This window comes from Ostrinia nubilalis, chromosome 7 (assembly GCF_963855985.1).
Source record: "Ostrinia nubilalis chromosome 7, ilOstNubi1.1, whole genome shotgun sequence".
Lineage (NCBI taxonomy): Eukaryota > Metazoa > Arthropoda > Insecta > Lepidoptera > Crambidae > Ostrinia > Ostrinia nubilalis.
This window is the reverse complement of record NC_087094.1, coordinates 14,220,293-14,247,319: the sequence shown is the minus strand read 5'-3', so window position 1 is coordinate 14,247,319 and position 27,027 is coordinate 14,220,293. Positions and strand designations below refer to the sequence as shown.

General features: G+C 35.7%; 1 protein-coding gene across 1 annotated transcript in view; it reads left to right on the top strand.

The window, feature by feature from the left end:
- The first annotated feature begins 2,125 nt into the window (after positions 1-2,125).
- LOC135073382 (nose resistant to fluoxetine protein 6-like) overlaps positions 2,126-27,027 on the top strand; it is a 39,509-nt gene continuing 14,607 nt past the window's right edge. Inside the window, exon 1 of the mRNA XM_063967539.1 lies at positions 2,126-2,608. Within this exon, the coding sequence (XP_063823609.1) occupies positions 2,146-2,608 (463 nt within the window). The 5' untranslated portion in view covers positions 2,126-2,145. The remainder of the gene's footprint in view (positions 2,609-27,027) is intronic.

The following is a 27,027-nucleotide window of genomic DNA, read 5'->3' as shown; positions in this document are numbered from 1 at the left end:
CGCAACTCGCGACGTATCAAACAGTTGATACATGTCTTTTTCCTTACTTCTTCACATCAGCCGGGATATCTTTTTAAATACCGGTGTGATTTAAATGAATTTGGTATCAATTAAAAGGTGGACGTCATTTGGCTGAAACGAACGAACGAAAAGGTAAAAGTTTAATCTTTAAAATGGTGCCACTTTTTTTGTTACTAACAAATTCGTTAGTACACAAGATCGCGTGAAAATAACTTCATGTAAGTGATTCCATAGTTTTGCTCGCGAGTGTAGATCTTGGAGGCTCTCCATACCACAGCACAAAACTGCTGCTTTTAAAGGAAGTTTTAGGTACCTGGCTACGAAGTGCTGGAATAACCTTCCACCACCCATTAGGCAAGCTATAACCAAGTTTACTTTTAAAAGTAAACTTGAAAAGCACATACTGGCATTCCAAAAATCTCTAATGGCCAGGTGTAGTCGACCCCTCTAATTTGACATTATTTATAATACTGACTTGCTAATCCTATTCCTGACATCTAATTTACATAATTTAATATATCATTTTGACATTTTTAAAACTAATTTTCACTTTATATTTATTTAATTTTTCTTTATGATTTGTGTTTTAATGCCCTTGCGAATTGCTGCGGCGATTACCGCCGCTCTCCACTTTCGTCAGCCGCCGTCTGAAAATCAGCATCCAGGCATTAGCTTGTGACACATGCTGAGACGGAGACCTTTTGCTGCCGCAACTCTGCTCACATTATTTCATTTCTAATTGTTATTTATTTTATTTTTTATTTTGAATGTGCATTGTGCATGTTAAATATTGAATTATGTAATCTTGTTGAACTATGTATGTGACTTTGTGTGCAGCAAATAAATGCTTACTTACCTATTTTTTTCGTTTGCGAATATTTTAATAAAATCTATGCATATTGCAAGGGTCCATCTATTGCTATCCTGGGATACGTTTTTAATATCTGTGGGTCTATGTTTCTATTTTGAGATCAGATTCTAAACTTTGACCTTAGGGACATTAGGAATCTTGGGTCTTTTCCCAGCAGATTATAAAACTATTTTTAAACAAACCAACATGGTCACTATCTTTCCTATAATAAATAGAAGTGGAATCATAAAAATATTAAAAACATAGTAATTATGCATATTGCACATTTTTTTAAATTTATATATGAGAAAAATTAAATTCCAAACAAGTGGCAATATAAAATAAAATATAAAATGCAATTTTGTATTTGGGATTTCCTATGAATTAAGAAATAATATCTTGGATGACTCATGCATTTACTAAATTGAATATTGCATGCTAATGAGATAAAATATGCGAAATATAGTGATATTGAATTTTGATCTAGTGTTCTTCATAATTATAATAATATACCTACCTACACTACATGTTACGAAAATGAAATACCTACTTTTTGACTGGTGAAAAAAGAACCATGTAACTATTTCAAATCTTTGGGTTATTTTGGAATTAAAGCTATCTAAGCCTCAATTAATCGTACCAAAGCTACTGAAAATTCGTTCAGCGAGCGTAAAAAAAGTGGAAACATAAGAAAGAAACATGAATAGAATTACTTTTCTTTTCAATTTATGGTAGTTTTTTGTAATAAATATATTCAGTAAACTGAGATTTTTATTATGGGAAGTGTCACCTAACCTGACGTCAATTCAGATTCTACACGCAAATGACGTTTCTACGAGATATCGGGAAACAAACGAGTCAGCATCATTCGTCATGCATCTATTAATTTGATGGACACACAGTAAATATTAATTACCTTCCAGTCAGTTCCTAGGATAGAAAAAAATATGTATTTTTAGTTGACGTATTTATAATGTTTCAAAGTTCACTTCCCACGCTGTATTATTACAGAGAGAGATTACAGAAAATCGTCTTTGAAATCGATCTAAAAATTCATGTCTTTTTATATTTTTGACATCGTATGAGACCCTACCATAGATATCCGGTCCAATTTAAAATCAATGGCTTTTCCCGATCATTAATGACATGTCAATTAAATGTGCAAAAATGTATCGTCCATCGCAAACATTAGTAAGGTCAACCTCGAGGTTCCGTTCGCGACCGAAGGCTCTACTCAGTTTTCTCGCACAACCGGCGCGGGCGCACGCGTCGCAATGATCCGAGCAGCCGCCTTGCTAGCGATCGCGAGTGTCGCCGCACTCACGATCAACGACACAACAATTGATAAACACTTACTCAAACGATTATCCTCTTACATTGACTCTAACAAAACCATCGATTTAGACAAACTACGGAACCTCAACAAGACGGTACTGCTAAACAAAGAGTTGGTAACGATTTTGAACAATTACGTTAATGAGCAGAATGAGAGCAAACCGATGCAGTCGAAGGTGTCTGATGACACTGAATCGTATAGCGTGTACGAGAATGGGAAGAAGGGGTCGACTCTGGTGGAGTCGATAGAGGAGTCCCCGGACTATGCGTCCTCGATAGTGCTGGCTAGTGATGTCCTGTCGCTGACGTCTGCGGTGTCAAACATCGAGGATGAGGTCTGCAGGGAACAGGGCTATCAGTTCCTGGACGGATTGCTGCAGAACAAGAGATGGGCGTTGAAGAGTAAGTATTTATTAATATTTTTTAATACATATAGAATATATTAAAATATTTATTATTAGCTCATTAAAGTTAGGTAATTAAATTATTACATGATTTCAAAAAACAATGTAAGCTGATTTATGTATTGAGTAAAGATCGTTCTTTAAATAAATAAGTTGTAAAAATCCGCCTGCGATCTACAGTTTACGAAAAAAATACAAAACTAAATTGGGACGTAATTAAACGATCACTACATCAAAGCTATAGTTAACCGTTGCATTGTCTACGAGGCCAGTAAGTGACAATAACCTTTCGCACCATCAATTTATTGTAGTAGATGATAATGAGGTATGAAAATATAGAGTGCTCTTCACAATACTCGTATAACTACTTATAGAAAGTGAAATTGGGCTTGACTCATGAATAGAGGCACACGTTGCCCATAGGTGTTAAAGAAAAGTTCAGTTCATATGAACATATTTCGTTGTATGTAAACTTCTCATAAAGGTAGCAGCAAGGCGCTGGATGCAGGCCGCTGCTAACCGGTCATTATGGAAGTCATTAGGGGAGGCCTATGTTCAGCATTGGACGTCCTGTGTCTGAAATTATGATGATGATGATGATGAAGTTAACTTCTCGGTTTGATTTGAACTTAACTAAAAGCCGTTATGATAGAGCAATTTAATCAGTAGTGGTATACTAAGTAGCTATAATTTTACTATAACGTAGAGATCCTCAGCAAGTAATCTACGAGAGTAATCATTCACTAGGTTTGCTATTTAAAATAAATTTTCTCAATAATGGATATTATTGGATATCCGTGTGAAGCTCGTAATTGATATAATATTCAAAATATGTATTTCAATACATTTTGCCAAAAAGTTTAAAGGTATTCATTAGAACGCTTATTTCACTTTATTTACACAGCTAATAGTTAATTTCAATATTATTACCGGGAGATTATATCTTTTATGCCAATGTTCATTACAGTAATAATTGCCGCGTGTATTCGTAATTAATTAAAATTGGAGGTGTTACAACAAATACGCAACATTTCATTATAGGTACCATTTTAATATTGTATTGCTGTACAATGCCGTGTACACGTGTTCTTAGTGTAATTATGAGAACAAAAAGAAAATAATAAGAAGAAAGACTCCTAGGTTTAATTGATTATTTATTATTGAAGTAAAATAATATTATTGGAAACGGGATTAACATATGTCTAGCAGAGATAGATAAAATTTGGTCTTGGTAGTTTTAGTACCGATCTACAATGCCAATGTGGTTGCGGTTTCGAATCCTGCTGAGGACAAAATTATGAGTACCTTTTTATTACTCGTACTACCCTGCGTGATGGAACTAAAAGTCTAAGGCTGAATTGCATCACCTAACTTTGACCGTAACTATAACTATAACCGGTTCTTTTTGATGGAGTATGACATATTTCTGACGTTTGTCAAAGTTAAAGTAAGATGGTGCAATCCAGCCTAAGTATACTAGCCTTTGCCGACGACTAACGTCGCGTCGTTGGTCTTTTCGAACCCTTAACCCTTTCGCACCTGAATGAAACGATCGTGAGTTTCTTCTTTGAAAAATTATAAGTTCGCGCCAAATTCGTTTCTCCGCGCCAAACCGACCTCACATTATCGTGCGCTTATCGATCTAACCAATAAAAAACAGTTTTGGCGGCTAAATGAATCAGTAGCCGAGAGCGCACCGGAAAAATGGCTGCGTTTCTTGACCCCGTCACTGGACGTCGTAAGTAATATTTAATTTATTGCAATTTTCGTAGGAATTCATTGATATTTTGATTGTATTACATCATTGAGTGTATGATGCATCTGAATAACTATAAATTTCTTCTATATTCTAAGCAATTACCGATTAAATTTATGAAAAAAATACCAGCTCACTATCGTGATATCTGGGTTGCAATTGTACCAACGCATGATCGTGAATTTATTAATTTTTAAGTTATTTTTCGAGATTTGCCATTGAACAACGACCTCGTTTTGGGCTTCCTCGACGAGGGTGACTGTTCCGAGTTGGACTTTGTCGACAACGACCAAGAGATTTTCCCTCCGCAGCCGGAAAATGATGAAAAAGGTGAAGTTGAGCTATCCTCTCCGCCTCACCCATATGTGGCTGCTGGGAAATTGAATATCTAAGAGGAAGTCTACGTCTGATAATATGGATGGTAGAAAAGCAGACCCATCTTGTTCTAAAAAGTCAAAGCAGACACCTTGTTCAATAGTAACTTTCATATCCTAGGATCGCAATGTACTGGCGGTATTTCTTTTTTTTTTTTTAAAATCCAGCCCATCGTTTGCAACTTTACAAGGCGCAGGTTCGGCCTCATATGGAATACTGTTCTCATCTTTGGGCAGGTGCGCCCCGGTACCAACTTCTCCCTCTGGACCGCATTGAACAGAGAGCAGCTCGAATCGTTGACTGCCAAGACATTTCGGATTTGCTTGACCCCTTGGCGCTACGTAGAGATTTATGTATCCTCACTGTGCATCTTCTATCGCATGTATCACGGGGAGTGCTGCGAAGAATTGTCCGGACTTATTCCTGCCGCCACTTTTCGCCACCGATCTACCCGACAGCACTTCCATCCACTTAGATGGTTGGCAGTCCACAACAGTACGTTTCTCTAGAAACTTCCTGCCCCGTACAACCAAACTGTGGAATGGACTGTCGTCTGCGGTGTTTCCGGACGGATACGACATGCAAGCTTTCAAGAAGAGAGCGTATCTTTACCTTAAAGGCCGGCAACGCACCTGTAACGCAAGGACAGTACTGGGGGCACGGCAAACCACATAGTAAAGTTGCACAGCCAGAAAGGCCTTTTAGTTAATTTCTTTGTTTTTGTGTTAAATTTTTGTTTCCTAAGAAACATGAGTTTATCTCGCAAATGAACATGAAAATGATCTCATATAAAATTATGTGAATTTCGTTTAATTTCTAATTTGTCTGTTGAAAGAACATTTACATTCCAATGAAAACAAAATACTGTAATGTTGTACCTAAGCTATAATGTTAGCAATTATTAAATAAGTCTTTTCTAATAACCAGATGCATTTTATTTCATTATAAATATTTTTCTGGTAAGCGGACATTATCATTGCATAAAAATCTCATTAAAACTAATAAATGCACGATCGTGAGTTGGTAGAAGTCAACCCCAGAGCTCACTATCGTGATATCGACTTTCCAAAGTCCTGTTGTACGCTGGATTTTTTTTACTATTTTTTACATTAATATTACCACTTCTTTGCCAAAATAATATAGTTTTCATTGCAAAACAAAGGAACGAAAATCTCAGGTGCGAAAGGGTTAATAAAAGTAATAACACTACGTAACACAACACTTACAAAACATTCTTTAAATTGATGATTAGTATGGATAAGTTATTTTAAACGAGCGTTCAACGAGTGTATAACTTTTTTTAGTGAGGCGGAGCCTTGAAAAAGCGTTTTGCTTTTTTTTAATATGTGCGATATTAAACGTTTTCGATGACGTTTGCCATGAAGTCTACGGTTGCTACCTGAGGTCAGATGCGTGGGGGCAATGACCGCTGAGGTCAGAGAGATGATGATATACGAAAGCAACTCAGACTTCCGGTATATTTTTATCTATATTTATTGATATTTCGTCCGTCTCAATTGATTGAGTTATAAGGTGTGAATGGAAAATGTTTTTCGCATAAGTTTGATGATGTGATTCCAATTTTCTATAATACATTTAAAACATTCAATATACACTTGGACAATAAATTTTATTAATGTTATTGAAAATGAATTTCGTAAATTCGCTGGTCTAACTACGTATGTGCAAAATATTAATTTGTTCTTTATTGATGACACAGTATAGTAACGAATTAATCATTATGTAGCTCTAGTAAATTATATTATCATTTATGTTACAGATTTGACAGCCAATATATCAATTAGGTACCGCATGAATTGTGATGAAATGTAACGCGGAAATACCTAAACCGGTTCGGCTTTAGTCGGTCAAACTATGACAGAAACAATAATAAACACGTACGAACCCCGGCACATCAAGCTTTACACTATAGTCTCTTATATTTGTTGTAATTAGAGCGATTTTGCAGCAAAATGCATAGTTTGATGTGCCGGCTGTACAGTGTACATGACTTCTTCGTAAACAAACGAGATGTGTTACTTGCCTCTGTTTTATGCAAAGAATCAAAGTACATGTCGTAAAAACAATGCAAATAAGTGATTTGTTAATTTAAATATTAGGATATTGTTAGTTAGATAAAATATTACGCAATTGAAAATGTAAATTGATTTTCTCTTAAATAATAACAGATTAATCCTCACTTCGCTAATAAATTGAAATGTAGGTATAAAAAGGAAAAACTAATTAAGAATTTATTTGTAAAACCATAAAACACCATAGACGGAACACCTGTTTGTATACCGGTTTCAGGTATACGGTTATATCGGTAACGATGTTGCCAGGACTCCAAACTGGTCGGAGCTTCCAAATTCAAACACCTGCGCGATTATATTCATGGCGGAATGGCATACCAACATCAATCTCGTTTGGTACTCTCCACAGATTTAGATATAAATCTATTTGGTACTCTCTATTTGAATTTGAAAATGGAAAGCTAGCTATGGTGATTTTTGTAACTGGCCAGGCAATTGCGACCCTGAAAAAATATTTGTAGATTTCGCTTGTATTTTTTTTTAATTCGGATTGAATGTAGAAGTGCAGATATGTTTTGATATTTGGCTACAGATAGCTTTTGCTTGTAAATAAACATGTGATTAAATTTTTTTTTGTTCAAGACCATTTACGACCAAAAAACCTACCACAGGTTGAAAACCCTTCTTTGAATTTTCATTTTATAATCTATACTTATAATAAATCTGTAGAGAGGTCAATTCTGTACATGAAATATATTTTCAAAATAACTATCAGGGAGTGATTAGTGATCGATACTGATGCCAAAAATGCAATCAGTAAAATTTTTGTCTGTCTGTCTGTCTGTCTGTCTGTATGTTCCTTATAGAAACAAAAACTACTCAACGGATTTTAACGAAACTTGGTACAATTATTTTTCGTACTCTTGGGCAGGTTATAGTATACTTAGGAATTCCCACGGGAACGGGAATTAGTGGGAAAATCCTTTTGTATGAAAAATCTAAAACGCTTAAGTTAGACGCTTGAAATTTGGTCTGCAGGTACCTTGGTAAACTTAAAGCTTAGGTACAACAGGATATTGCAAAATTCCCACGGGAACGGGAATTAGCGGGAAAAAACAGTTGTATGAAAAAATCTAAACCGCGTAAGATAGATGAAGGGGGTAAAACGGGATCCACGGGTACGAAGTCGCGGGCGGCCGCTAGTAATAAGTATACTTAAGTAGGCCTAATACATACGTACCTAAATAACAATATTAAAAGGTATTTATTCTTCTAGCATTTTCCGAATTATGTGAATTACAGATCTCTACCATGATTAGACAAGATATTTCACTATTGTATTTGTAATTGCGTAATTAAGAAACGAACCTTCCCCAAGGTCTTTTAAGGGAAATAATAATAAAATTGTTTATAACTCTAGAGACTTTATTTTGTGAATTTATACTAACTTACTTGACCTCTATCCACAGTAATTTTCTTATGGAATATTTAGGCAAACAGGTTTTTATTCGACTAATTTAACAACAATGAAAAATAAAAATGCAACTGTGTCTATCATTTTTAAGAAGTAATTTAATTTATTGAATGTTTTCTGTGTATAATTTTAATAATTTGAATTTTATGCGTTAATTGTTTCAAGAAGTTATTTTAAATCTAAGATACTATCTAAAGTCGATAGCATATAGAAAAAGTATGCATTGTTATATCAAAAATACAACCTCCTCCAAAAATTCTGTTTAATATTTTAGTCAAGTTTTATTCATAGCTTAAATTAATGTGTCTTCCTAAATCAATAAACAACTTTCTGTTATCTGATCGAAATATGAGTCATTATGCCTGCTTAGCATTAAAACTTGTAATTAATTATAGATTTATAACCAGACGCACCAAAAGTCGTCGTCGGCTAAAAACGGCGAAAGAATTCATATCCGAAGGTTCCTCAATGACTTTGACCTACGACTATGCAGGTTTCGGTCATTCTGGCCCAGTGGACGTAGAGTCAGTAGTTACTTGTAGAAAATAAGCTATAAAGAAAATATCTATGTATTTAGTACTTTCAAATACAGCTAATAACAAATAATTATATCCTAAAAATGGTAGTAAAAATTAAAATCGTAGATTTTTAAACAAGCTTTTAAAGGCATGTATCAAACAAGGATGTATGTTTCTTTAATAAAGATAAAATAAATGAATAAAAATAATTCGTGCTAGTGATTTAATAATAAAATAGAATAGTTATTTATTTTTCCCTTTACAAAGCATTAGATACAAATAAAGTCTTGGGCACAATAAATGATTTTTGCAAGAAGGTGCGATTGTGGTCAAATACCTGCCTTGTTATGCTTAAAAAAAAAACTGGTGTCTTAACTAGGGTAATTCCTGTGTGATATAATCCTGGGAACATGGTTCCATATCTGTAAATCTCTCTATCAGATAGGTGTCTGTAAATGTAACGAGTCCTCTAACTTACCTAGCTGAGTTAGTGCGATACCGTGCGATAGTTCGAGTGAGCTTTCTGCATCGTTTTCAGTTATAAAATTGTATATTTTGGCGAGTCGGCCTTCGACAGTCAGGAAGCCCGAAATAAAATGTAAAACTACGGAAGTAAGGCGATCTAAGGTGCTCAAGATATTAAGCCGTTGGCGATTGACGTACTTTTTTGCAAGGCAATATTGTGTTATTTTTAAGGTGTCAATAAAAATCAGGCTAAAAATGTAAATTAAAGTAGTTATGATAAATGTTATGTAAAGTATCAAGTTAAATATAGATCGAATCGATTTTCATTGCCGTTGTGAGTTGACTAAATTAATGCTTCTGTATCAAGGGACTCGGAATCTCGAATCTCTATTTTTTCAGGGACACACAGCGTTTTTAAATAACTTTATACTCACAATGTCACCGTTAAACCCGCCGATTGTTACATACTTTTTTCTTTCCTCGTGACTTACTTGACTTATGGTCCTATGTCCCCTAGATGGGGCAGAGGGCGTCCACAACAGTCCTCCATCTCGTTCGGTCTTGAGCTTCTCGCTTGATCTCGCTCCAGGTCTTGCCGATCTTCTTCGCCTCGTCCGCTACAGTGCGCCGCCAAGTTTGCCTGGGTCGACCACGTTTGCGTTTTCCTTGGGGATTCCAATCCAGAGCCTGCTTAGGGATGTGATTGGGGTCCCTTCGGAGAGTGTGGCCAATCCAGTTCCACTTGCGGCGCTTGATCTGCTCTTCTTTCCTCGTGGTAAGCTAAATATCTTGTGGTACGATTGGGTTCACCACTTATAAAAGTAGAGCTTCGGCGGGATCGAACTCGCGTTCCTCGGGTCACGAGTCAGCCAGTTTTGGCTAACCTCGTTTAAGAATGTAGTTTACTTCGTAAGTCTGACAGGGATATATCATACCTCTAGCCACCGCGCCCAATTCCCCGTACCCAACACGCTGTCTCTACATCGATATGATCGCAACAATCGGATATTTAGTATTCACGAATCGTTCGAATACTAAGCACAATCCGATTAGTCACCATCGAGCGATGTCTGCCTCAGATACAAGATCCAATTTTCTCGTCTCAGCGCTGCACAAATTAATCTATCCACTCTGATAGGGCAATGCCCTGGAACTAGATTCTAGAATGTAGATACCTACTGGATTGTGCAATTTGTAAGGTGTGGTTAATGCTCACGGATCTTGGTCAACGGTGGACGTTGCGAGAATAAGGGTCATTTTAGGGAAGGAATATTCTATTAAATTTTATCCTTTACTCTATTGCTTTACAGATCCAAATTCAGTATACTCCTCAAATTTTAAAACTGCATTGAACATTATCTGTATCTCCAAAGTGAGATGGAGATGATTGTGGTGCAGCAAGGTAATTCCAGATATAGGGATTCTTAGGTTCAAGATGGGTTCCTGTTTTTTTTTCTAATTCGTAGTTTTAGATTTGTATAAATACTGTTAATAATAGTTATTAACAACATGCAAAAGTTACTATAGAAAATAGCTCAATCACAACCTTGAATCGCATTGTACGTATCAGGAAACCGCGTCTACGCAGCTTGAGATTCCTCAGCTGTATACGCGTCAGAATGACGATGCGAATCGAGTCAAATTATACGAAGTTTTAGCATAATTGCAACTCATTTGTTATTTTTTTCTTATTTAGATGACACTGGCCACTAACCATAACCTCTAAAATAAAAATATGTATAATAAAAAAACAAATTTTGTAATCACTCTTTGATGTAGGTACGAGTTCGAAATATAAAATTGTAAAATTCGAATATTCAAATTTTAAGGAATCGATAAGGTCGATTCTAATTAAAATTTTGCGTCGAATTTGCCTTGAATATAGGCTCTTTGTTTAGGCTTTATTAAAATTCCAAGTACGGCAACTTGGCTAAGCTATTTAAGCACGCGCTTACCTTTGATAACCTAGGTACTTCCTATTTCTTTGGTGTACATTTTAGCCTAGCCGCAGACTGCAGACTTTGTCGGCCGATAGTTGGGTCGGGCTCAATCAGTATGGACATTAAGAAAGTGCGCACATTGGTATCGGCCGATTCTTCATACAAATTAAAATCGGGCCCAACTATCGGCCGACTAAAAGTTTGTAGTCTGCGGGGAGTCTAGTTAGATCCATCTGTCACATTTGAATCTTTTATTATAATTTAATAAAACATTACTAAATCCACCAATTAACCACCAAATTATTATTGTTTATTATTAACTTGTCATTGTTAATTATCTGATTAGGTAAATGTTATATTTTTATTTTAGATTAGCATTTTGCGAGGTCAACAACTCTCTGGCATTGCCCTTGGCATTGATATCTATCGGCGATAGTCACTTGTCAAACCACTAGCGTAACGTTCTTTTTGATGACGTAGACACAACTGGAGCAAACTTTTTTCATTTTATAATGCAGTAATTTATCAAGTAAAAGTGTTTTTACAGACATGAGAAATTACTCTTGAGCATCATTTATGTTTTTACAACATGTATTTTATTGATAGAAATGTCATATAACATTGTTAGTTGTGTGATAAGTAGTTACTGAATAAACATTTTTCTTTCTTTATTCTTTACAGCAATCGCTTAAAAATCGGAAGATGAAAATCTGCAATTCACAAGGCGTGATAATTATTATTATGCTTTATTTAGGTAACTATAACCTAAGCCACTATAGTGCATTGAGTTTTTAGTTTTGTTGCTTACTCTTTTGTTAAAGGAATAAAAAAATAGCAAAAATATAATAGTTGTAGGAGTATGTAATGAAGTTAAACACAGGTTAATTTCATTTCCTTGAATACAATTTGAACTACGTGTACTATGAGCTTCCTAAAGGCCAACAAACATCTACTAGTTACACTAGTTACTGGACTAGTTCTCGGACCTGTTGAACGAGGCTTTGTCACTCTAACTGGAAAGTTAGACAATGAGTTATTGGAGCACTGTAAACAGTTTCGCTATGACGCGTAATCAGTCAATTATTAGATAATATCTGTACGATAACTGTAAGGTGTGTTGTGCGGGTGCGCCAAAGTTCACCTAAATTTTCAACTCCGAAAATTGGAAGTCCGAAAATGTTCTTCCTAAAATTTTTCATCCTAACAATCACAATTCCTAACTACTCTGTCTCTAATGTTCATAATTCCGAATCATTCAACTTCATAATGTCATTAGCAATAAACATCTATTATACTTTTATTTGTTCTTCTAGATTTTCTCAACATAACCATATTTTACACTATTATTCAAAGTCATATCTTTTTTGTTTAGATTTCTTTCTTTGACGTTATATTAAAGTTCCAGAAACGAATCGGTCCTATTCATAATTATTGGTTTAGGTTAGGTTAGAACTGTGACCACAACGCACGAGCCGAGCGAGCGAAGCCAGAGTCCCGCTCCAGTCATTCAGTCAAGTTCCAGAAACGAATCGGTCCTATTCATAATTATTGGTTTAGGTTAGGTTAGAACTAAGACCACAACGCACGAGCCGAGCGAGCGAAGCCAGAGTCCCGCTCCAGTCATTCAGTCAAGTTCCAGAATCGAATCGGTCCTATTCATAATTATTGGTTTAGGTTAGGTTAGAACTGTGACCACAACGCACGAGCCGAGCGAGCGAAGCCAGAGTCCCGCTCCAGTCATTCAGTCAAGTTCCAGAATCGAATCGGTCCTATTCATAATTATTGGTTTAGGTTAGGTTAGAACTGTGACCACAACGCACGAGTCGAGCGAGCGAAGCCAGAGTCCCGCTCCAGTCATTCAGTCAAGTTCCAGAAACGAATCGGTCCTATTCATTATTATTGGTTTAGGTTAGGTTAGAACTGTGGCCTTACGTTTCATTCGCGAAGAACGTACTTCTGTACGTAGTATTTATTAATATTCTATGGTATGAGTGAAAATATTATGGTAATGTTTAGGGATAAAAGTGTTATGATAAAAAACAGTAGGAGTTTAAATATATTTACATAAATGATATTATTAATTACAATTTTCGGAAACATGAGTGTTATGAACATCGCCGGTAGCACTACAAATATTATGAATGAAAACTTTAGGATGAAAAATTTTAGGAAGAGTGATCATTCGGATTTAAAATCGTTAGGAAGAACAATTTCGGGTAAATAACTTTAGGTGAGCCAATATGGACCCGTGTTGTGCACTAAAATGATTTATAAGGCCATGCTTAATAATGCTCATTGACTGCAATGAAGTAAAAAATATACTACTACACTGCCTCCTGGCTCCTGGCACAGTTGACTGAGTTATTTTGCTCCACTTTCTCATTGGGATTATTTCCTTGATTAAATCTTACTAAAACATGAACAAAATTATTTTTTTCCTATAAGACGTTGAATCTCAAACAACTAAAACTACATTGTCAACAAAATGACAGTACTTACAGTAAAAAGATAAATTCTTTGCGTTTGTGAAATTAAAAAAAATGTTATGTTTGTGTATTGAAACGGACTTTAATCTGTATTTTAATCGGTTACAACAATTACAATATTTAATAGAACTTTCCAAATACAAAATATTACAACTATCAGTTAAAATTAAAACTGTCACGTATTTTTTACTTTGTCTATAGGGAATCTATTAGTTCATGGCAAGACTATAAAGTTGGTGGGAAATACCCAGTTTTTTTTCTACAGTGTGTGACAAGCTCGCCCGAGCCGTTGTGTCTATCAGATCTATGGTAATGTATGCGCGTGCCAACCAGTTATCTACTCACCATAGAGCAAGATCTATTTCGTTTGAGGATAATGTGTAAATAAAAAAAATGTTAGGGAACTAGACATTTAATTTATAGAAAGTAGAGTCAGCCATGGAAAACATAAATAAAAAAAACTACACTAACTGAATTGAGAACCTCCTCCTCTTTGATGTCGGTTAAAACGAGTGTTTTTCCTGTAAAAACCAACGTCATTTAATCCTTTAAAAAAGTAAGCCTCTGATAATAAATAAAAACGAAATAAGCAGGTAATTGTTTAAAGAACTTATAAAATCTTAGGCTGGGTTGCACCATCTTACTTTAACTTTGACAAACGTCAAAAATCTGTCAAACTCCATACAAAAAGCATCGGTTATCGTTATAGTTACGGTCAAAGTTAGGTGGTGCAATTATTATTCAGCCTTAGAAGTCATAATCTTTCAGTTTCAACAAAGTTAGATAGAAAATTTTCATGAAAATAGACTATGAATGAATGATTCAGGGATTTCCTTGCTTTCTTATAAGGTTAAAATAATTACTGTGATGATATGAGTCAGAGTGAGGTCACAAAGCGTAGCATGATCACGAACGTTCTCACGCAAAACTACGTAATATTACAATAGAAGTGAATGGGGAAACTATCTTTTTAAAGAATACAGATTATTACAAAAAAGTGAATCAGTATTTTTGTTCCAGGTTTTTCCTTTAGGTACTTAGTGTAATCGTTTTCAGGAATGGATCAAAGAAAATAAATTGTTTTTCATTAATACCTGACCTTGTCTAATTTTTATTTCTTATTTAGATCATAATTATAAACAATGTAAATCAACTTTTTCCCATTTTCATTTGTGAGTTTTGTGACTTTTATGTTTTATCGACAGTCGTGATAGTTCCTAAAAATTAGATTTGGGTAATATCTAGTTACGAATAGTTCAGGTTCGGATATCTAAGGTCAGATTTGTCGTCAAGATTGGACGTCTAGACAATAGACCAGTGGTTCCCAAACCAACGAATTTTAGAAGTGGTCACCTTAGAAAATTGGCAAATATTGGCAATCATACAGTTTAGAGAAGTTCGTGTATTTTATTAACTAATTACGTATAATTATGTAGTTACACATTGCATCAACGTTATTTTTTTATTGATTTCAAAATATAGCTGAAATGCAACAATGAGAACGTGATATTCGACTAATCATGAGTTTATCTACCCGCGACTTCGTAGTCGTGGATCCCGTTTTAGCCCCTTAGGGGTGGAGTTTCGTAAAAACCGTTCTTAGTGAGTACCTACGTTATAAAAGGAATCTCCATGCAAAATTTGAGACTCCTAGCACTTGTAGTTTTTGAGATTTCGTGATGAGTCAGTCAGTCAATCAGTCAGTCCCATTTCGCTTTTATCATATAGATGTAAGCTCTAACATAAAACAAAACTTTTGGAACCACTGGAGCAGCCAAAAGACTTCAATATCCAGACTCGGTCGTAAACTGTACAGTCGCTAAGTTGGCATTGCGTTTATCAAGTTTATTGTCTTTCCGATAATTAATAAAATAGTAAACCAATACGACTTTTAATTAAGGTATTTGTAGACTTTTGTAATAGATGCTATTTTATAGCAAAATGTTTGAACTGGGGGCTTAGTGTGAGTTTCTCTCGATTCGAATACGTTTGATGTAAAATCACACTATGAGCTGTCGACTAATACTTTCATAGGCATACAGATCGAAAAAAGAAAGAAAAACAGTTTAAATGTATGGTAATTTATTTACTGAATATTAAATGAATGAATATAATATTATCATAACTCATATCATCTAACTAAGTGATAAATAGAAGATATTATATTCATCAACAGGGTTGTGACCCGTCATAGGCCATGTCAGGACAATCTGTTCTTGAGATTAGAATCATGTTTGAGAGCCGTTTTATTTTTATTATTCGAGCTAAAATATTAAAATTGACAGCTCGTTTTCTGTAAGTCCTAAAACCGGTTAAACCGGTAAAACTGGTTATGATGCAATCAAGATTAACCTTAAAACAATGATTCAAGAAGAAGAATGATTCAATGTAAACACGATTTGATTAGGGAAAAGAATTTAAAGCGGCCGTAAGGTTAGCGGACAAAGCAAGATCATAAAACGTGCTGCTACTGTATTATTAAACGTAGTAGTAAGCAATAATGCTGACGATCCATTCAGAAAAGTATTTATAAAGATCAACCGCTTTGTTTGCGTTTATTTTGCTATATGAAATATTTCTTACTGGGTTAAATATGAATTATTTTTAGAAATGTATCTTATACACACGTTGTTAGTACCTATCTTTGTTAATTTATTATTTCTGATGTAAAAATGAGCGATTTGGTACTCCCACCACAAATCAGCAATAGCGAAGCGAGGTGTAAATCGCCTTTGTTTTAATTCAATGGCAGATTAGCTTACAAATAGGCTTTTGTATGTGCATTGAAAATAAAACTAAAGTACCTACTCGTAAATTGTATGTATAGTTCAATGACGCTGAAGTGTCATTTTAAATTATACTCTTGTATGATTCACTCATTATGGCCCGAACCACATCATCGAAATTCTGCTCTACATGTTCGATTCTATGGGCAATAAAGGGTTTATATAACTTTCTCTCACTTCTACCAAGAACAAACCTGTCAGAGTGAGTGGTTATAACGAAATCATTTTTTTTTTGCGTAAGATAATACTTTATACTCATAGCGAAAGTATTTTTCTCCAGGGTTGTCAGAAAGAAAACTACTACCCCTTTAAAGGGTGATCCTACAAATAAAAAGCTACTATACAATAGGAACAGTCGACCGCACATTAGAATACACTTTTCTGCTCCAAAATAATCCCTGTTACAATCACATAAGGTACTATAGTGTAACCGGGTGATGTATGTACAAAAAACAAAGCTGCATATCGCATAGATCGGCTTTGAATGGCCTTTCATTTTGACGCATCACACTCTAAAACAATCGCAACAATGAAGGGGCCGTCGTGTCGTGAATCATAAAGTGCACACTGGTCAAGAGCGATCGTATCTTTGGAACTAGAATTCCGTAGGGCTTTGGATTTTTAAATGTAGATTAGCTTCATATCCTACAAATAAAATTACGGAATTCCAATATAAACGTTTATCTATCTACCTACGACATACCAGATTTTAGTATTAGTCAATAAAACATTTTTTTTAGTCTTTCAGCTGTAAAAACTCCAAACAGAGACATTAAAGAGTTAAAAACTTTATCATTTTATACTATAGTAGATATTAAATACGATTAACGTAGGTATTAACCTTTTTGGTGTCAAGTTCAGCTGCTGTGAGTGTCAAGAAGTTGGTAGTTTGTAATGACAGCTTCACGTCTTCTAATTGTCTTTTGTTTATATTAATTCTATTTTCGGGTCAATGACTGTCGTTTAGTAGTAAGTGTCCTACTTTTTTATCTGAAGAAGGTGAAAAAATATAATCACGTTAAAGCAGTCAGAGCACGACCCTTAGAGGAATTGGAGGATTTGGTCTACACTCACGAGTTGTTGAGTCTAGAACTTGAGTCTAGTCAGATGCGAATTGTGGCTCTTAAAGTCTGACATCAGAGTTGTTGACAAAATATGTCTACATTTGGGGAACCTTAATATGAATATAATCGGTGCCAAAGAACCATGCATATTAGTTTATTATCGAAGGAGTTATGACGTAAGATATACATAATTATATCTAAACAATGCATTGGCTAATTAATGTATCCCATTTATTTGCATTTTTGATTTGTCAAACCTTATTAGTTTACTATACTATTGCACGTGTGTTGATTCCTTTTTAATACAGAAGAAATTTTTAAGACATGAAGTTTTGGAAATATTAATCCATAAATAATGATATGACGCGTTTAAAGTTTAAACAACGGAAATATTTAAAGAACTTCAACATTTATAGTATTGGTTAGCATCAAACGTAGTGTCATTTTTAAAGTTTGTCGATCTTATTATGAAAGACATGAGTTAAATCTGTTAAATTGTGAAATCACTTTTGATTATCGACTCTACACATTTATGTATTGAGAGCGTTGGTGATATCTATATTTAGCCTGGCTTTAACTATCTTACTTTAACAATAACAATCGTCAAAAGTCTATCAAAATCCATACGAAAGCACCGGTTAAAGTTATAGTTACCGTTAAAGGTAAGGTGGTGCAACTCAGCCTTAATGTTTTTTTTGATAATATAACAGTAAAGGAAAGCTTCACTCATTGTTGAGGTGTCTGTATTTGCCTGAGCTTTTGTGTCAACATTTTGAAATAAAATCTAGTACATCTTAGTTTCCCGGTAATGTACCAGTAAAGCTTCAACCACACCAATGCGTGCAGATCGCTATCGCCTGCGCGATTAAAGGCCAATCATGACAGGTCGCGCGACCCATGACAGTTCACGCGACCTGTCATTTCCCTTTGATCGCGTCGTGATCGCGCCGGCGATGGCGATCTGCACGCGTTGGTGTGGTTGAAGCTTTACATAGTACTATGTGTCGTAAACATATTATGTGGTGCAGGCGTACACTAAAGACGTTGACATAGTCACAGTACGATAGTGTAAACACGTGGTTTCACTCGTGGGTAACGGCCACCAAGTTTCAAGAATACACAGCATTAACATAGCGGAATACATATTCATAATCCGATCTTAGAATGAGTGACGCATTTAATTTGAGGTTAGACGTCACAAACAATGTTGTGATTCAGCTTGTAGTTTACATATTATTGTTTATTTCATTGACTCTTCGCTTACTACTACTACGTTTCGTCAACTCAACCTATCAGTAGATTTTTCCAATACATTTGGAAAAGGTCACAGTTACACCAAGTTTTACCTTCTTCTCAGCACAGCATTTTATTAACGCTTTATGCATCTCAGATATCTGAAATAAATACTTTTCACTTTTATTTTAGCCCCGCATTGTTTCCAAAAAGTGCTACGGTTCATGTTAAAAATATATCTATTGGGACTTGTAAAATTTCTGTATTAAGCCACCTTATTGAAAAAACATACAAATCGAATTAAGGACCTCCTTTCCTCGTTGTTAAAAAAGCTCCACCCGTTGTTAAAAAAGCTCCACCATATATCAGTCACTTCTTGGTAAAAATAAATTTTACATAAATGATTTTGAGCACAACTATTGAATAGCTAAATATGACAAGTACAAAAGAATGCATTTGAGTAAGCCTGAAGGATTTATTATTTCACTTTTACTGCGTGTTTCTTCATTTTACATTAACAACTTTAACATTACAATTTTTACAACCCTCTCATAACCCGTCCCCAAAACTGGGTACAGGGTATTAATACGGTCGAGTCGACTATTCTAGACGCTTTACGCGGCTCACACGTGACCCGCCTGGCGAGCAGTCGAACTGCTCTTGGCGATTAAGTCTGCTTAAGATAGGGCTACTTCTAAGGGCACCTCAGGTTTTCAGGTACGGGTATTATTCTTGTGCTTAGTAGGTATATTTGGTTATGAATATTAGAGTGTATTGCTAAAAGGGTATCAGTTATTAGGATATTGGTAGATATTTTTATAACCTTTTAGTTTCTTGGCACATCTTCAGCATGAGCAAGACAAGTGTATGCCGAAAAATAGCTGTGAAGTAAATACGTCAAATACAGCCTTTTCAGTACCATTTGCTGAAGTTAATTGATAGGTGTGTATCTACTAACAAAACTCGATTTTCAACTTTAATATGTGTATACCGAATAAAATAAATAAACTATATTATTAAATTAAACTATACGAGTACTTTTAAATTATATAATCTTCACACATCAACATTGAGCATGTAGTATCGGTTCGTTTAAGAGAAGTGAGAATAGTGGCGACGATTAATTTCATTTTAAAGCAGGCAGTGAGTGAGTGAGCTCAAAACAAGTAACAGCAATAAAAGGTACTTAAAAAAACTGTCTCTAGACGAATGCAAATGCCAATAAATCACCTATCAGTATCTCTTTCAAACATACCAGCTTCCACAGCTTCGTAAAAGAGACGGGTAGAGCCATCATATACCGCGTTTTGCGCAGTAGACCCCCGAACATCTCAATTAAGTCGCGTAAAATTGCACAATTAGGTCAATACCACAGTGCGGGCGAGCGCGATTGATATGCTTCCCGCTTCCGAATCTGGGGAACATGCCTTGAACCACCTGGGGATATACCAGCCTTGACCTACTAAGACGATGCAGATTCTATTCTACTGCCAACTGTGTGCATAACTTTTGATTGCATAAGTTTAAATAAAACCCGTTAAGACTTCTTTTGTCCGTCTTCTGTTTCTTTGATATTGTTTTGTTTTCGTGGAGAGAAATAATGGTATAACAAGTTTAAGTTTTAGAATGTTGCTAACATTTTGCTGCAAGTAACGCAGTTGAGGTCACTGCGGAGCAGACGTTGAGTCAATGGCTACTGTTTTGACAAAACAACAAGCATTGGAATGATCCTGATTACTTAAATAAATAAATAAAATAAAAAATCGTTTATTGCTTGCTTACTTATGGGCAATAAGTTATTATTATGTTATTTGGCTTCCATAACTTAACATGACACTTTAATACCAGCAAAACAAGAAAGAATGAAACGTTTATAACTTTATAGTTACGTGACCAAAATCCGAAATGAGGTCAATCGCCAAAAGTGGAATTTGTCCAAAAATGTAGCAAGCTCAAAAGTGGCAATGGAACGGCCATATCTAGTAGCGACCACGTCACGGCATATATAGCATAGTAAGTCTAACTTCTCGATAGACCGACGAATTTATAGCTGGATGAAAAAAGCTGGAGATAGAGCTTTTTAGCGTTCCTTATAATACAAGTCCAGCGGTGGACTGCCATTCGCTCCTTCATTACGATCAGAATATTAAGGACAAAATCTGGCTGTTGATCAACAAAAACTATCTGTATTTTAATCCCAGTCACCGAACCCAATAATTGGATTACAAGTGCAACGACAAAATATTGCATCCGAAAACAAAGCTACTGGACCGGCAACTCATTACCGCTCATTACGAGGAGAGTATTCGAGGAGCGCCGTCCAATCAGCCTTATAAAATTGCACAATTTAGTATAATATCATAGTACAGGCGGAAGCGATGAGCGGGCGTTATTTATTTAAACTTTAATGCCAAATACATTGGAACATGAGGCGAACTTAATGCAGTTTACCTTCGGGTTAAACAGAAAAAATCGTTTGGCGGTACTAGAAAGCGTTGTATTATTTTTTGATTCTCAACAACCAATATTGGGAGCTTGTCATAAAAATAGGTAAATACTTAAATTCCTATTGACTCATAGTCGACAAGATTTATTAACCATTAATTTAATTTTATAGTTTTCCTGATGATGGACAGTGGGACATCTTATGATTTGTAACCAAATAATTTGAAGTCCTTTTTGTGGGCATATTTTTAATAAATATACTGAAAAGCAATACATTATCCGTATACAAAACGAAGTAAACTTATCAGTACCTTGAAAAATAAATTGAAATCAATTAATATCGTAGGTATCCACCCTGACCCTAACCACAAAATTTTGTGCATTAACTATGGGTGGGGCCGACTGCATTAGTTCACGGGTCAAAGTATCGAACGTAACACAGTATTTAAATTTGGGTCAATACCACAGTGCATGCGAGCGGCATGCACGGCGGCCATTTTGTTCGCTCCCGAATGTCTGATTAGGCATTCGCGACGAGCGAAGGTCGAGCGAGCAGGGACTACTAATGCGTTCTTATCACAGACCACTGAGCTGAATAGGCACCACGTAAAATTGTAAAGTTGAGTAGATCGCGTATTGGCAAGTGCAGAAAGGCTTAAGTCATTTTTTTTTTTGCATAAAGACTCATACGTCCGGGTTTTATTTAAATCCTGCCTCTGCTACGGGACAATAGGTAGGGCTAGTGCTGAGAAGGAAGCAACCAAGAAAACTCAGTCAAAGAGGCTGACAAAAGAGTCATCCTCTTTTTCAAGGGTTAACAACAATAATATTATTAAAAATGATCCGAAACTATAGATTACAAATAGAGCAACAATATTTCACAAAGTTAAAACACGATGGAAAATTAATACCGGCAAACAGGAAAATAATTAATTCGAATATGAAGTTTATGGAGCTCTCGAAATTGAAAGTCATATTCAAAATCATACCGGTCCATCCGGGTTCTTATTTTAAAAAAAATCTTTTTACGACTCATTTTTCAACTTGTATTTTTTAAAAGTATAATTTTCGCATAGGTAATGACAGATGACAGCGTATCAAGCTAAATACTGTGGCATCTTTATGTACTAAAAATGTAGTCTTATGTACTGTCTGTACATTCATATCAATTGGGACAGTTTTACAATATTTCGTACTGTCATTACACCTAATACTTAGGCTGGGTTGCACCATCTTACTTTAAATTTAACAAACGCCAGTTTGTCAAACACCATACAAAAACACCGGTTATAGTTATAGTCACTGTTAAAATAAGGTGGTGCAACTCAGCCTTAAAAAAATATAGATAAAACGTCGTCTATGCATTCATTTGTCTATGCCTCTTATCTAAGGCCTGGGATGTCATAGCTGGAAACGCTTTTATTGTTGTTTGAACCCTTTGCGAGAGAAAAATAAAATTCGAAAAGGTTCCGAAGGTGAAGCCGTCTCCGTCGTGTAAGTACTTGAATGAAATTCAAATGAGCTAGTTTGGATATACATCTATACTAATATTATAAAGCTGAAGAGTTTGTTTGTTTGTTTGTTTGTTTGTTTGTTTGTTTGTTTGTTTGGTTGAACGCGCTAATCTCAGGAACTACTAGACCGATTTGAAAAATTCTTTTTGTGTTGGATAGCCCGTTAGTTCCTGAAGGCTTTAGGCTATATATCATCACGCTAAGACCAATAGGAGCGGAGCACCAATGAAGAATGTTTCAAATCAGTGATTTTTTTCCTTTTGAGAGCTGACGCTGCGTAAACGGTTAAAGTTTCGCAAAAATCATGTATGACAGAATTGTTCCCCTTTAAAAGTTCTAAAAAAAAGTCCGCGATAGCATATGTCTATCTTTTAAGGTTGGCTCATAGTAACCCTTTTTATGCAAAAAGAAATCTGTTTTAAATTAATGTATTATTTGCGCAGGTTTTTTCATAAACATGATATTAATCCTTATCCAAATAAATAATGATATTAATCCTTATCCAAATAAATAAGTTATTCATCACAAGTATTTAATTTTAAACATACTTGGCCTTTACACCATTCGATTTCAATAAATATCTTAGAAGATATCGCAGTTTTAAAATATCATCGCAGCAAAATAATGATCAAGTACTGCGCGCGCCACTGATGGATCAATGCACAGCCTAAACCGCTGATCGTAGAGACCTGAAACTTGGACGGTGTATTCTTTGTAAGACGTAAGCATCTGATAAGAAAGGATTTTCTAAAATTCTACCCCTAAGGAGGTAAAAAGGGGGGGCAAAGTTTGTATGGGATAACGAGATTCCTTCTTTCAATCTACTTCAAATTTCGCATAAGCATTCTATAACAGAATTAATGGAAGATGTGTTTCGTATTTTAGTGAAATGCACCCCCTAACTATGTTAAAAAGGGGTAGAAAGTTATTTTAGTGGTGATTTGCTTCAAAGTTGATATTAATTACTCATTAGTGCATTTTTTTTACAATCATGTCATGTTAAAGACTATCATACTCTAGGGGCCTCCACTTAACCTCGGAGTTGGTGCCCGCTGCGTGCGCTCGCCTAACAATGCATAGTAATGCATGACGGTCAAGCCGCGGGCACCTGCTTGCGCTGTATACATAAACTCATTTTCGCGCGAGAGTTTTGGCGGAGGCCCCTGAGGTAGTGGGAGTAGTCTTGAGGAAAAGCTCCTTCTCCCACGGCCAGTGGCATGCTAGAAGCTTGGTGATTCTAGCACCTGTAGGAAAATAAAAAAAAAGTTTACCAATAATACTGCGGTAGGTGTAGTTTTCGATTTCGTTGTAAAAAGATAATACCACCGATCAAAGGCCGAGCTGCATATTCATAAAATATAAGAAAATTTTATTTTTATGTTTATTAATTTAACCTTTAAGATTTTTATATTTTATAAGTATTCAAACATTTAGATAATAACGTTAAAAACATTTAAAAATCGAATGAGAACGTTTTCGACTTCTCCGCGGACGAAGTCGCGGGCAAAAGCTATTTGTAAAATAATTAGACTAAATTATTAAAAGTGCCTACCCAAAGTCATTATTCCACGCGGACGAAGTCGCGGGCACAGCTAGTAATAATAATAAAAGTGTTTGTTTGTGTATTAATTGTTATTTGTTATGTGAGTACCTGCCTGTACAAAAGAATATTGACATAATGAATGCTCTTTTATAACAAGTATAAGAGTTTAGACCTTATAGACTTCATTTTCTAAGCTTAGGCTGAGTTGCACCTAGGGTTGCCAGGCGTCCGGCTTTAGCCGGACATGTTTGGCTTTTTACGGTCTTGTCCGGCCAAATATTGTCTGGTCCGGCCTGTCCGGCTTTTTATTTGGCCTGTTGCGCCAGGCGAAAGTTGAGCCACAGAATAATATGAAGCGCACGCATCAGGATGTTATGTTGGGCAACCGATGATACGATGACAGTACTCACTCGTGAGCTATGACACTAATTGCACCCCCCCCGTCACATGTCCGGCTTTTAGGGTAAAATGTCCGGCCAAATGAAGCACAGAGTCCGGCTTTTTTGATTTTGGACCTAGATAAATTACATGTAAGCACGGTTGCATAGAGTACTAGACCAGTGGCGGATTTACAGTTTTGCCGCCCGTAGGCTAGGGTGGGGTTGGATCTTTATTTAACTTTTATCTTCTGAAATCGAGTAAGCGTCATCTAAAATCTGCCGCCCCTAGGCCGCGGCCTATACGGCCTATTGACAGATCCAGGACTAGTCTAGACAGCTTGTCTCTCTCACATTGAATCTGTGTTCACGTTTGAAATATAAAATGACTCTCAAGTAAGAATAAATCAAGAATAGGTTTTCGTTCTTCCGTTTCTTAATTTTTTATTTATTATACAAGTTATACATAAACACGTGTTTTAACATGGTTCTTGTGAAACGTGCGTTTGCACGTGATAGCCAAATACTCGTATATCTCAATTGTTTTCCATATCCAATAAAATCAGTATAAAACGCCAATAAAGCCCACAAACATCAGAATACATAAATAATAAACAAATACACGTGTATGTTGGTATACTCGTAGGCTATTAATGAGTGACATTATTGGTAATTTACTCTTAATTTATTGATTTATCGATATCCCACTTAAATCTATTAGCTTAATGTGTAACTGGTTTTTTGTTTAAAATGTTTTTAAACGTGCCATGATTCCAAGTTGAGTAGGTATTGTGCGAAGAAAATTGGGTTAAAGAAAATGAAATCAAGTCAAATCTATTTTTAAATTAAATTGTTTCTAACTATAACACTTATTATTATTCTGTGCTATAACGCCCAACCTGCTGTACCAAATTTTTATGTATTTACTAGCTGTGCCCGCGACTTCGTACGCGTGAAAATATTTTGAGTAAGGCGGTTATCACACTGCGCCGCGCACCGCCGCGGAGCGCGGGACGACAGATTTAATCATTGTATGCAAGTACCTCAGTTTGTATAGAAAACACGCGCGGCACTTCACACTGACAGCGCGTCCGCGCGCGGGTTTTTTTATATGAAATTACGCGCTCAGTGTGATAACCGCCTAATATTTCCCGTTTTTCCTGTTTTCTTTACTGTTCCACCCCTATTGGCTGTTGGGTGATGTTATATAGCTTAAAGCCGTGGGTCAATAAATGGGCTATCTAACACAAAAATAATTTTCAAATCGGGCCAGTATTTCCTGCAAAGCAATCAAACTCTTCAGCTTTATAATATTAGTATAGATTAGATAGAACAACTTTGGAAAAGTACATAATTAAGCTAATTTTTGTCACTAAGGAAAACTGGAAGAGAAAATACTGCTTTATTTTTATGTAACTCACATTTTAATAAATGTATATTAAGTAGTGTCTGTCTGTCCATGCCTAAACCAGCGACAGATTTATGGTAAAAGAAATAGAATAAGGCTGGGTTGCACCATCTTACTTTAACTATAACAAAACGTCAAACGTCTGTCAAACTCCATACAAAAACACCGGATATGGCAAAGGTTACGGTTAAAGTAAGGTTCACCCTTAGGCTGAGTTGCACCACCTTATTTTAACCCTAACTATCGTTTCAGCCAAATGACGTCCACTGCTGGACAAAGGCCTCCCCCAAGGTTTTCCACAATGAACGGTCCTGCGCTGCCCGCATCCAGGCTCTTCCGTAACTATAACCATACTAATTGGAGTTTTTTTATGGAGTTTGACAGATTTTTACCTTTTTTATAGGTAAAGTTTAAAGATGGTGCAACCCAGTCTTAGGCTGAGTTGCATCACCTAACTTTACACGTGACTATAACGATAACCGGTGTATTTTGTATGGAGTTTTACAGATTTTTGACGTTTGTTAAAGTCAAAGTAAGATGATGCAACCCAGCCTCACTTATTATAAGGTTGAAGCGAATGCTATCTAAATTTCGAACTGATGTAGGTAATTGTTATAATTGCACATCGAATACGGACTAGGGGGTACTCCTGTTGTGTAATTAACTGTAATCACCAATCACTATCGTAATTAAGCGTAAATTGGGTGAAATATGAAATCCGTAATACTATGCTATGATATGAAAATAGATAGTAGTACACATGTCATTTTTAAAAATTGATTTGAAAGCAATAGGTTTGAGAAAGATCTATGAAGACGTTATCATAGGCTTACAGCTAGTAATAAATAAATTGAAGTATCCTGTATTACGTTTAAGTGTACCTCCCCAACCTGTCTGGCCAGCGTGGGTAGTATAGAGGCCTACTACCCACGCTGGCCAGACTACTAGGGGTGGGTGCTGCTCCAACTTTGCACGAGTGCTATGTTATTAGCAAGCATAT